The sequence below is a fragment of the Cystoisospora suis genome (assembly GCF_002600585.1).
Source record: "Cystoisospora suis strain Wien I chromosome Unknown contig_3156, whole genome shotgun sequence".
In the NCBI taxonomy this organism is placed as follows: domain Eukaryota; phylum Apicomplexa; class Conoidasida; order Eucoccidiorida; family Sarcocystidae; genus Cystoisospora; species Cystoisospora suis.
In genome coordinates, this window is record NW_027155951.1 from 57,986 (window position 1) to 69,606 (window position 11,621).

At 54.3% G+C, this 11,621-nt stretch overlaps 3 protein-coding genes across 3 annotated transcripts in view; 2 read left to right on the plus strand and 1 right to left on the minus strand.

The window, feature by feature from the left end:
- The window catches only part of CSUI_006291 (gcc2 and gcc3 domain-containing protein), a 53,444-nt gene extending 47,772 nt beyond the window's left edge, over positions 1–5,672 (plus strand). Inside the window, exon 51 of the mRNA XM_068066455.1 lies at positions 100–5,672. Coding sequence (XP_067921567.1) covers positions 100–5,478 — 5,379 coding nt within the window. The 3' untranslated portion in view covers positions 5,479–5,672. The remainder of the gene's footprint in view (positions 1–99) is intronic.
- On the minus strand, positions 4,813–11,601 carry CSUI_006292 (uncharacterized protein). The gene is made up of 5 exons (XM_068066456.1): positions 11,400–11,601; positions 10,838–11,173; positions 8,697–10,201; positions 7,467–8,268; positions 4,813–7,206 (listed from the first exon to the last, which is right to left on the minus strand). The coding sequence occupies exons 1-5, from the start codon at positions 11,463–11,465 to the stop codon at positions 6,778–6,780; spliced, it is 3,138 nt and encodes a 1,045-aa protein (XP_067921568.1). The 5' UTR covers positions 11,466–11,601; the 3' UTR covers positions 4,813–6,777.
- CSUI_006293 (uncharacterized protein) lies at positions 8,757–10,049 on the plus strand (the record flags this gene model as incomplete). Its single annotated transcript, XM_068066457.1, has 2 exons — positions 8,757–8,924; positions 9,951–10,049. Coding segments are annotated over 2 exons (213 nt in total), but the record flags the coding sequence as incomplete, so codon positions are not given.
- Positions 11,602–11,621: the final 20 nt, after the last annotated feature.

The window sequence follows — 11,621 nt, forward strand, 5'->3', positions numbered from 1 at the left end:
CCAAGAGAACAGGATACGTTTGCGTGTTTGAGGGGGAAAATTGTTTTTCAGCACTTCTTTTGTTTCTGTCACTTTTTTCCGTGCTTTTCTTTTTCTCAGGTCGCGCCTGGTCACACGGTGTCCTGCACGCTGCAAAGGCCAGCGGCCGACTCCGTTTGGCGAGATATCACCTACGAAGAATGCCCGACGAATGCATACTGTCCTGGAGATCGCGAAGCGAAGATCTATGAGTGTCCGTCATCAGCTGTCACATTGGCAAATCGGGCATCTAGAGTGGAACACTGCAAGTGTATACCGGGATACCAGTTGCTAGGGCGGCAATGTGAGGCATGTAAATTAGGGTCATACAAAAACACAACAGACAACACAGGTTGTACAGATTGTCCGACAGGTTTTACAACAGCAGCTACTGCTAGTATCAGTGCGTATGACTGCGCATGCGCGGTAGGACTCTACATGCAGTACAACAGTGTAGAAGCTTCCGAAGAGTCACCCGCTCCTCCTGCGAATGAATCAACAACATCACCCGAGTCAGATGGGACAGCCAAGCCCGGGGGAGAGCAGACAGGCGGTGAAAACGCCGAGCATACTGGCGTACAAGAGGATATTGGTTCGGGAGAGGAGACAGGGGAAAATACAAAAAAACCTGCTGGTGGAAACGATGATGTTGACACAGGGGAGACAGGTGAAAAAGGAGAAGGTGGTGGCCAGAAAGGTAGCACCCCTGACGGGGGACTCGAGGCGGATAAAAAGAAAAACACACCAGATTCCGGCTCGAAAACTGAGGACGCCGTCAACTCACCAACACCACCATCCACGGGAACGGTCAATACGGAAGGGGGGGAGGTACAGCCGGGAGGTGGTGGGGCTCAGTCGGCTGTTCAGTTAATAGATGGTGTCCTTGTGCGTAGTGACAAGGGAAAATTAGGAAGTGGAGCGAGGGCAATCAAGAGCTCCTTGGGTAGTGACGGACTTTTCAAAGAGAACGCCATGTTCATTGCTGACCGAGGTACATCTTTAGCTGAGATGTTGAGAGCGTATTTTGTTGATGAGGAAGTCAGGAAGGAGCTTGAGAAGGTTGTCAAGTTACATCACTGCGTGCCGTGCTACAAGCACATGTACTGTCCTGGTCTCTGGTTGGACCCGCCAGCGAACCATACCCACATGCCGCCTCAGCTATGTCCTGAGGGTTCCAATGTCCCGTTATCCACAGTCCTTGCAGATAGCGTAGAGAAATGCCTCTGCCTGCCAGGTTATGGGTACAGTGGGACGCCAGCGAGTTCAAGTGGCGATCAGCCGGTGGAGGCGACTATGTCATGTACCAAGTGTGCCTCAGGCACGTACAAAGAACTGCAAGAGAATTCACCGTGTGCTGGACGGTGTATGAGAGATGCGGAGACCATTGAGGGGGCGGTGTCGAAGATCCAATGCTTTTGTAAAATTGGAAAGTACGCTGTGGAAGCAGAGGAAGGTACCATTTCTTGTCAGGATTGTATTGCTGGAGGGGTATGCCCTGGAGGACTGAAAAAGAATGCACGCCAAGCTATCGAGGAAAACCACAGCTACACCGATATCACGCTCGAAGACCATCAGGTGCCCTTCCCGGCAAAAGGCTATTTCGCCGTCTACAAACCTCTCAACGAGACTGTCTGGAGACCATCGATGGTACCCATGTCCGCAAACTTCACAGGAGACGCTTTCTTGGAAAGGCCGGTACGTCCGGTAATCTCCAGCGGAAACACCACCACTCCGACGACGACTACCAACACCACTACCACCCCAAGTTCGGAAGAGTCCGGCAACAAGGCCCCGTCAGACCAGACGGATGTACCGGAGAGTGGAGGGGAGGCCAATAAACCAGTTGAGCAAGACGCCGGGAAAGACCAAGCAAATAAAAATCCAAATGAATCAACCAGTCCACCTGCCGACTCAGCTACCAGCTCACCTCCAGACTCAGCTACCAGCCCACCTGCCGGCTCAGGCGCGTCAAACGAAGGGGAGGAGGCCCCGAGTGCTCTCCAGCTGGGTGAAGACAACGCGTCCACACCGAGCGATGCGACAGTAGTGGCCAGCTACGATCGTCTCCCAGACATTCACCCATGTTTTGACGATCGACGGTGTAAAGGCGGGCCACATAATTCATGCGTAGACGGGTCTGCGGGATACTTGTGTAGCGCCTGCGTTGAGGGCCACTGTCAAATACAGTATAGAGGGTCATGTCAGGAGTGTAGAGCGATATGGCTAGACATACTGGTCTTCGCTTCTGCTCGGCTAGTTGTCTGTTTACTCGTGTGGGTTATTGCGACACTGAGCATTCTCGCCGTACAACAGCAGGCATGCATACATCCTATTCTCATTCGAATTTTGATATCGAACGTCTTCTCCTTCAGTATTTTCGGACTGATGCCGGAGACAAGCAAATCTCGATTGTTTGACTGGGCTCCCATTTATCGCAACTTCTTTTTCAACTTCTTCTTTATGACTCACCCGTACTTCAAAGTGAGCTGCTTCGTGGAAAGTCTCGGCCTTCACCTTGACGAAGTTCAGCTGTGGTACTGGCAGCGGTTTTTCCAGATTTTCGTTCCTTTCCTTGATGCAGTGACGATTACAGTCCTGGGATTGATTGCCGTCGGCCTATACAAGCTCCTGTATTTTCGCCGCATATATCGTGTCCGCATGGTTCTCCAAGAAGCTCGGGAGGCACATCCTGATGACTTCTGGACTTCCCGTACGATTGAAAAGGTTGAGAATGATAGGTGCCTCGGCATGTTCCGGTATATATCACCTGCATCTGCTAGTGGCTGGACGAATTTTGTTCGTCTGATGGTAGACCTCATTCCCGCTTATACAGTTATTTGGTTCTGGCATTTCCCCAGCTTCATGATCGAGTGCACACAGCTGATGGGGTGTATCAACACTCGGTACAAGAACGAAGAAAAGATTTCCGTTTTGTCCGCCTGGCCTACTCAATTGTGCGATATGAAACAGCCGTACTTCTTAGCCGGAATCGCGGTTGGTGGAGCGGGGGTTCTTGTTTGGGGGGTTGGAGTCATTCTTGCTTTCATCGTGTATATGACCCGGAGTCATCGTTCCGACTCCATCGAGCAACGTTTCAAGTACGGCTTTTTAGCCAGCGGGTATCGGTATCAGTACCGTTGGTGGGATGGCGTGGTGTCCTTACGCAAGGCTTGCGTAGCTCTCATTATCACTATGCAAGCCCATCTCAACAGTACGGGAGAGCAGGAGGTCTTCCGCAATTCCGCGAACCTGACGCTTTCCGTATTGTATGCGATGCTTCAGTTACAGCTGGAACCCTTTGACCAGCGTAGTCACAACCTCGCTAACCGGGCGGAGTTCTATGGATTGCTCGTAAACATCATCAACGGTGTTATTTTCCAGGGGAGCTTCTATTTTGATGTCTTTAAATACTTTGGCGGCGTTCCCATAGGCCTTACGGGCTTCTTCTACTTGTATATACTGTGGAACCTTTTCGTCGAGTGGGGTCGCATGGCCATGATGAGACCTTACCTTGTCCGCATTCCGTCTTTCTGGCGGTATTACAATCGGGTTACAAGGTCTTTGGCGCGACTGTACACCTCGGGGAACGCAAAGATCTACTATAACTACATCACCAAGGACATGGTCTTGGAAGCGGCGACGAAGTCCCGTGTCTTCCACTTGCGTCGACTTCTACTACGCAGAAAGAAGACGGCGTATCGGAAGATCAATTACGAGAACAGGACGTACTTTGTGGCTTCTCTGAGTGATTCGTTATCGCAGCTGGTCATTGCGTGGTGCCAGTTTACGATCCCCGGTGACTGGCTAGACTTCACCATTCGTTACGCCTTTTGCTACTGTTTTTGGCAGCGGCATCAAGGTAGCAGCTCATTCCGAGTTCCACTAGATCTTGAGGAGTTCGAGGCCATCAGGCCAAACCTTTTCTCAGAATGGTATTATGAGCGTGAGGATGAGAAAGACGACGAGGATGACGCGGGGCTTTTCTCGGAGACAGGCGAGGTTATGTGCAACCAAGCGGAACAGGAGCTACTGGATTTAATTCTGGACGATGATGTGTACGACGACAGCCCTATAACACTCATGGAGCTGTATGTGGCAGTTCAGTCTATGCGCTACATCCCTCAGCGTCAGCTTCGACGGTTACACCTGGCTTACCGAGAGCGGATGGCAGCAGCGTCTAACTCAATGGTGCCGCAGCTCCGGAAGGAAAACGAAGAGTTAGAAGCAGAGTTACAAGGATTGAATCACGCGCTCCAGGAAGTCGCTGGTGACCAGCCTGCTGAAGATGGCTCCATCCCAGCTTTTTCCCTCATGGACTTCTTCTTCACTGTGGAAATGGTGAATCAAGCGCAGATCGAGGTCGGACGTCTCCGGGGGCTGCTTGACAGACTCATTGATGAGATCACACGTCAACGTGTCGCTAAAGCTATGGCAGCCCATATAGAACTGGGTATGAATGAGGAAGCCGACGTCAGCGAACTACTGAATACTCTAGAGGCGCAGCTGGCGGAAGATGTTTCTAAGGAAGATCGGCGTGTCGGCTATCTTCCGGGTGGTATGAAGAAAAAAATGATGAAGAAACGAAAGTCGAAGCTTAGCGGCCGGCGGCTGGCGAGCGCCAGTACTATGGGGGAGCGGCGCACTCTTCAACTCCGACTGCAACCACAAAAGTCGCGTTCTATCCTCCGGCCAGAGGAGCCCGGTGCTGGAAAGAGGACCTTGGGCTTAAGACTGCACAGCACGGAAGAACAGACAAAACGCAAGCTTCTGGCTCCGAAGTTAGGCCCGAGAAAGGTTCGCGGCGTTTCAGAACCTGAAGAAACAAGCCGGTCTGTGATGCGTCCAGACGGGAGCGGGTTAGAGTCAAGGCAGGGATCGATTGCGTCTGTTGGGGAGGTCGAGGGAAAGCGCACATTGCGGCTCGGCACGTCCGAACCGGCCGAAGGACCGAAACGTACTCTGAAACCTGCTATTTCCGGGAAGCGTACACTCCAGACCTCCGTGGAAGATAATGTGGCCTCCTCAACCCGTGCGGTCCGCATTGGTTCGACGTCTTCCATTGCCTCAGACGAAACGGCGGCACCCCCTAAGCGGGTAGTTCGCCTAGAGCCCAAGGCGGCTCCACCGTCAGATGCACCGGCAGGTGAAGAAGCCCCTCCCGGACAGAGGCGCGCCCTTCGCATAACGCCACCGGTAGCTCCTGGAGCTTCTGAGGCTGCCTCTGAATCAAAACCAGAAACCCTTCAACGTCGGAGAACTCAAACATCAGCGGAGGTGCTTGGCCGTCGACGAGTCGGACTTGGTACTCGCACGCCGCCACCAGAGGGGGAGCTCTCCGGCTCCGGACCACCTGAGCCCGCTGCATCTGGCTCGAAGGACGGGAAAGCGCCAGAGCGCCCCGGGCTGCCGGTAGGCAAACGACGAATCGGAAAGCCCGGTGGAGCCCCAAAACAAGAGTAATAGGACTAAGCAGTCCAAAGTGAATGTAGCGCCGCTTTCTCTGGCCGGTCTTCTTCAGTTTGGGGGTCCAGCATTTTCTTTGTGCGTGATGGAAGTATCACTTCTTCATGACGTTTTTCAGGTGGTGTCGAGCAAGGAGACCTCGGATGTCTCCGTAGCTCGGCAAAGGAATCATGCATGGGATGAATTTGGTATAGGGCAGGGAGAGACTCTTTAAAGAGGAGTAAGCTTTTTACCGTGGAGCAGAAGTCCGGAATGTAGTTTGGACTGGAGGCTCTAGTCCACCTTTACTTCCCCGTCCGGATGACCACAGAACGGGTGAATAGCCATCGCGGCACTGGCTACCACAAGCCCTCTTCCAATCAGGGGACGGCGCAGCAGCCTGCGTGGCACCTGTTTAGGAGCCTTCCAGGCATCACATGGCTCCGTTGGCATTGACGGTTACTTGCGCGGCAGCCCGTGCCCCAGGAAAAACGATGCGTTCTCGCTGCGCCTGTCGAGTCTGTCACTTTCTATCCAGTACACTTTGGCACGTCCCCAATTCTGCCGCTCCCGACTTCTTTTACCGGGTGCGCGATGTTGGATTTTATAGTTTCAGCCGTGGCGGTTCCCATGCTATGATGCACTCGTTCCAAAAAGAGCCGGTAGCGGTGCCCGTTTCCTCATCCTTGTGAGCTGGATGGATATAAGCAGGCCCCTACTGCGTGTAGCGAGTACGATGCCAAGAAGCAAGCATAGAAGGCCAAGCAGATAACAGCTTGAACATGCATCATGTTCTGGAAGCAGAGGCATGGCTATATTCACTTTGAGCTTGCAATCACCACCGAGAAAGCAGCAATTGCTGCGGCGAACCTCTTTTTTTTTCCAGTTAGCCCGAAACTGTTACACGTGAAACAGTCTCTATCAAGCGCTGTTAGAACAAAATCACCTTGCATCGCGGAACTGTTTCGTTGAGGTACAAGTGATCACTACCAGCCTTTGAGTAATACTCGCGCACGGAAGGGTACGATGGAACGAGTGCCGAAGCCGTTTGCTGAGTCAACTAAGAAAGCGTTGACTCATCAAGTCTTGGCATTTCAGTGGGGAGCTCGACAGGGCGGAGCAGCCCAGTACCAGAAAGGGCTCTTCTGCAAAGCCCTATAGGAACATGTAATAGCGGGTCGGCCTGGACAACCGCTGCCATCATAACGTAGCGAAAAAGTTAAGTAAGCCAACCCCAGATAAGCTGCCAGCTTCTTTGTGTCTTCAACACGCGCGCTCATACCGGAATTTCAACAGCCGCTTCTTCTTTTGCGCACGTCAGCAAACGTTGGACAGCTCGTCCTGCACTTTCACCCTTTTCCCTCTCCTGCACAACTCTCTCCGGACACATTTTGCCAACAGCCCGCGAGGCATTTTTGCTTTCACTGCTAGCCTCGAGACAATTTCAGATAGGGCGACATCGAAGCAGTCGAGCTGCTCCGCCCTTACGTCTCCAGCTGCACGGAGGTCTGACTGAAGACCGCTCGTTTGAGAAATGGACACGTCGACTCCTTGGGAAGTATCTGTCGGTTGTCGAGAAGGAAAACGCGCGGTAGCGTAGCCTGTCTGAGCAGGCCGGTCCCTTGCGTTTCGTCTCTGACCGCACAACGTCTGCGCCTCGTCTATAGCCAGCGCCACTAGGGCGTCCAGCAGCTGTCGGCGCTTGACTTCGACGTTCTCAGGGTTCGGGCAGGTATGCGCTGCAGGCTGGGAGCCAGACAAGAACACAGCGCCCAGCAGTCCGGTCAGCAAACCCGCCGACTCAGTTGGTACAGGAGCCATCTACCGGCCGGACACATGCGCGGTACCTGGCCTGGCCTCGAGCTACAGGGCTTGAGCGGGTACCTCCCAGTGTGTGTTTGCGCGTCAGGAAACGGGTAGTTGTGTCGAAATCGGGCTCCAAGCACTGCAGACTATATACAACGGATACAGTACAAATACGGTGACCTCGACATGCATTCACTCACCTGTACAGTCTCCTGCCCGCCGCAGTCTAGAATTCGTTTCAGAGAACGTCGTAACCGAGCATGTACACAGCCCGCTAACACCTGTGCGTCCTCGGCGTCTTTGACAGTGTCCGCGTGCCCCGAGTTCTGGTCACCCAGAACGAGCTTCAGAGTTTGTATGCTATTCAGAAACTGCGTCAACTCCTTCAAACCCAGTTGGCTTCCCATCTGCTCACGGTCCGGCAGGTCATGTGTGGTCACCGCCATACCCCGCAGAACGTTGCCCACGGGAGACTTTAAGTTTCCCCACTTCACCTCTTTTCCTGGTGTGCCTAACGGGCCGCTGCAGTCGCCGCAGCCGGAGGCGCCCGTGTTGCCATCACTGATGCTTCTCCTGGTGAGACGGGCTTTCCTTTCCGGTATCAACCCCATGCTCACTGCCATAAATTCTATAAGTGTGTGTGCCCACTTAAGTGGAGGAACTACGGGAGTCTCTTCAGGTTCACAGCCGAGAGCAGTGCACCAAGACGAGGCGCCATCCGACGTAAGAGCGCTTCCCCCCTTGTCTGTTTCTGCGTCGCGAGCGTGCTTACTGAGTAAGCTACTGCTCCCCCTTGTTGCGGACTCCAGTCTTGTAGGAACATGTCTTGACCCGTAGTGCGCTGGAGGCCACTGGTCAAGCAATTGAAGCAATTTCGTGTACGTGCTCAAGCACTCGTAACGCACTTGAAACCAATAGGCCGCTGTCGACGCCTCTAGCTCACCAGAGTCCGGAAGAACGCAACAAGGCTTACTGCGCCACACAGGTTGGAAAGCCAGCGCCCTGATCGAAACCACATAGAGCTCAAGCATAGGAATCACCCAGCAGCTCGAGGATAACGTTCCTGTATACGTTCTGAAGAACTAGGTGTAAATCCGCTCTTACAACGAAGGGATCCGCCGAACCAGCTAGAGATTCCCCGCTAATGTCATACTTACATGAATGGGTCGTGTTTGCCTCTGGAGTCTAAGTCTAACGAGAGCACACCCACACTCCAGGGAAATCTCGGTACTCGAGTCGTAAACTCCTACCAGGGCCTCAGTTTCTTTGCGTGGCAAATACTGCCGTGCAAGCTTCGTTTCAGTTACTGGTGAGACTGTGCAGGCCTTCGTGTCCGTGACAAAGGACGAAAACAGGACGTAGCAGTCTCACTTTTCATGGGCGGCGGTGATGGGCCGAACCGCCAGTCTACCCCACCGCTAAGTCCTCACCTGTAGCACTGTTCAAAAGTTCGCCATATGCTTCTTTGCTCTCCAGTGGCCTCTGCAGCCTCGCTTTTGCAGCTCTCGCCTTCTTCCGCGTCACCGTTCCCAGGTGCTGCCTTAGCCGGAGTGTATACCGCCGCCCTCGCTGCTGTGTTCAGCCAACCGAGCAGCTGCTGCAGCTCAACCCAGGCGCGAGCAGTTAGGAGTAATGCGTGTCCCCGAGTTAACGGCCATGTACCTGCATCCCGCGCGACGGTGCAGACCTCGTCGTAACCGTCATCTGTCCCCCCCGACCGACCCGGCGGACGTACCGCAGTACGAATTCCGAGAGCGCTGTCCACCGCCGATGCCGACTGGCACGTGTTTGAAGATGGAACCTTCAAGGAGGCAACCGGAGAAGAGCCGCTCAACTGTAGCGAAAGCTGTCCAATAGAACTACTAAGATGACAGGCGAGCCTGAACAGGAGCCCGGGAGGAAGAAACTGGAGCTTCACACAGGCCTCAATCGCCGTGGCTACCTCTGGCGCTAGCGAAATCACGGGAGCTATCGACGAAACAAGTGAGGGCGTGAAATGTGGACAGTCGTCGTGTCCCTCTGGTACGCCCTCCTGGCACCCAGCAAGCGGCAAGGTACCTTCTTCAGTGGTATTAACCTTCCTCGAAAACTTTTCTCCAACATCAGTGGTGCTCGAAGGATCCTTATGTGCGCCTGCTCGTACGTCAGTTTCTGACGAACGCGTGGTCTGAGCACCTGTCTTACAATATGGATATGTCCAGCCATCAGCGCTGCCCCTACCTATATTTGCTGTAGGTTCCACCAGAACATTCCCAGGCCCGTGGCCCCCAGCCCCTGCGGCACCCGCCCCATCACCGTCTGGTCTGTGAGGGAGTAACACAGATTGGCGACAGGAGGGATCGCGGTCTTCTTCTAGACGGCGCCGCAGACGGTAGTTGTCTCGCTGGATACGGACAAGCATAGTGCGTAGCCGAGAGCGGGCCAGCCAGTGTCCCCTCTGTCCGTACCTTTCCGGACCTAGCAGAAGATGAGTGTCGAAAAGGAACGGTGTCGCGCCTACGCGCGGACCACACTGGGGAAGAAAGCGAAGGATCAACCTAGGAGAAGTGTTTAGATTTGCATTCCCACCATCGTCCATCTCAGTTTCAAAATTTCGAACCAAGGAGTCATGGTTGCCTGTGCCTAGGGTGATCACGTTGCTTCTTTCACGTGGGGACTCGCTGCCTGTATCTCCTATGCTGCAGGGACCTGGTGAACATCTCGTAGCTGCACCTGCATCGCGGGCGTAATGTCCGACATGTCCGGTTGACGGATTTCCCCTCGAAGGACTGGAGAGACAAGGCACGCTTCTGGTGCCACCCTGGTGAGGGAGAGCAAGGTGCTCCCGGCGTCGTCTTCGTTGCAACTCATTTTCAACAAGCTTTGCATGATCCTCGTACGGCTGAAGGAACGCTCTGCGCAGAGAACTCCAGCGATGCATGGCCTTCCACGCAGTCTGCAACTATGAAACAATTCGGCAGAACAACTGCACACGAGACTGGAGAAAAGGAGAAGGTTGTCAGCGAAGAAATAGATAAGCTTGGGTTCTATCTTACGATTTGCTCGTCAAGGCTCATCACATCAGCAGCACGACTGCTTGCGAAAGTTCTTTTCAACTTCGCTCATGCCCCTAACGCAACAGCGACACGGACTACCTAAGAGAAACAGTCTTCCCCGCGCTGTACGGCTGGTCCATATGCCGGGCAGAGACATTGAAGGCACGGGTGGCAGATTTCGTGACAAGCGACGGCTCTGAAGCGGAGTGTGGCGCTCATCTGAGGCGAGAATCCAAAGAAAACGAGCCCCCGTGCACCCCTAAACAGCGGACAAAGTTAGGGACGCGGGTGTTTGTCAACAACATTCCGCTTCCCTCTCACATTGGCTACTTCAGAGAATTGCCCAGGGACGGGCGCTGTACATGTGGCTAAGAGAAGCCGCTCAAGAAAGCCACTTATCACGGCGCCTCTCATCGCCGGTCTCGTGGAAAACTGAAGATATCGTTTCTGGTCGTCGTTCATGAACTGACTTGAAGCGAAGCGATCTCTTGCTCGCGCAGCTGCCGGGGCCGCAGGCGACACTGATACTGACTTACTGTGGTGATACCGCGCGAGCTTCCGGCGACCAGATTGAAACCATTGGTTCGGAGCCGTTTATGCCCCTTGCAGGGCGCGCTCCACTGGCCAGCGTCAGCATGCTCCGTCTCGTCTGTGAAGGGGGGGAAAGCGAATGTCCCCGTGACGCGTCTCTTCTGCCCTCTGCGAGCGCTGCGAGCGACACCACGTGCCGCAAAGGGCGGAGAAACTGATCGAGACAGACTGTCCTGAAGGCGCAGCTCACAGGCTGCTTGGAACAGCTTCCTGTGGTACAGCCGGCGGGCTGCCGGATGGCCTCGCCAACCAAAAAGGCGACGCCAGAAACGCCTCTGCCGCTGCCCAAGACACACGCAGAAGCACTCGGCAGCGGATTCCCGCGGAGACATGAGTTCCGGTACTCCCGGGTGCCGGTCAGCACCAGCGTTCGAGGGTCGGAGTTAATAGCTCAGCCGGCAATACTACTGGTATCACGACAGAACGTCCGCGTAGCCCGCCACTGGCAAACGCTTTGGACAGTAGTGCAAGTTGTCATAACGTCACGTGTGTCGGGCTAGAACCTACCTCATCCGCAGATATACAGCGCCCAACTTCCGCACCAGCCGGCACGACAGCTTTGACGAGTCCCATTTTGCCTTTTCGCGAGAACCGGAGAGGTCCAAAAGCAGGCAGGCCTTGCCGAAAACCCTCACCAGCAGTTCGACCGTCTTCCGCATCTTGAGAGAACTCGGGCAGCGCTCGGCTCACACGCAACGCGGGAGGGGACCTGAGCAGAGCTGCTGTTCT

Excerpts from the sequence above, each read along its gene's own strand:
- CSUI_006292 (XM_068066456.1), bottom strand. The coding sequence starts at position 11,465 with ATGGGACTCGTCAAAGCTGTCGTGCCGGCTGGTGCGGAAGTTGGGCGC. Across the intron at positions 8,269-8,696 it reads ACTTTTGAACAGTGCTACAG|GGCGCTGGCTTTCCAACCTG; the intron begins GTGAGGACTTAG and ends GGTTTCGATCAG. Across the intron at positions 7,207-7,466 it reads GCGGGCAGGAGACTGTACAG|CCTGCAGCGCATACCTGCCC; the intron begins GTGAGTGAATGC and ends TCTGGCTCCCAG.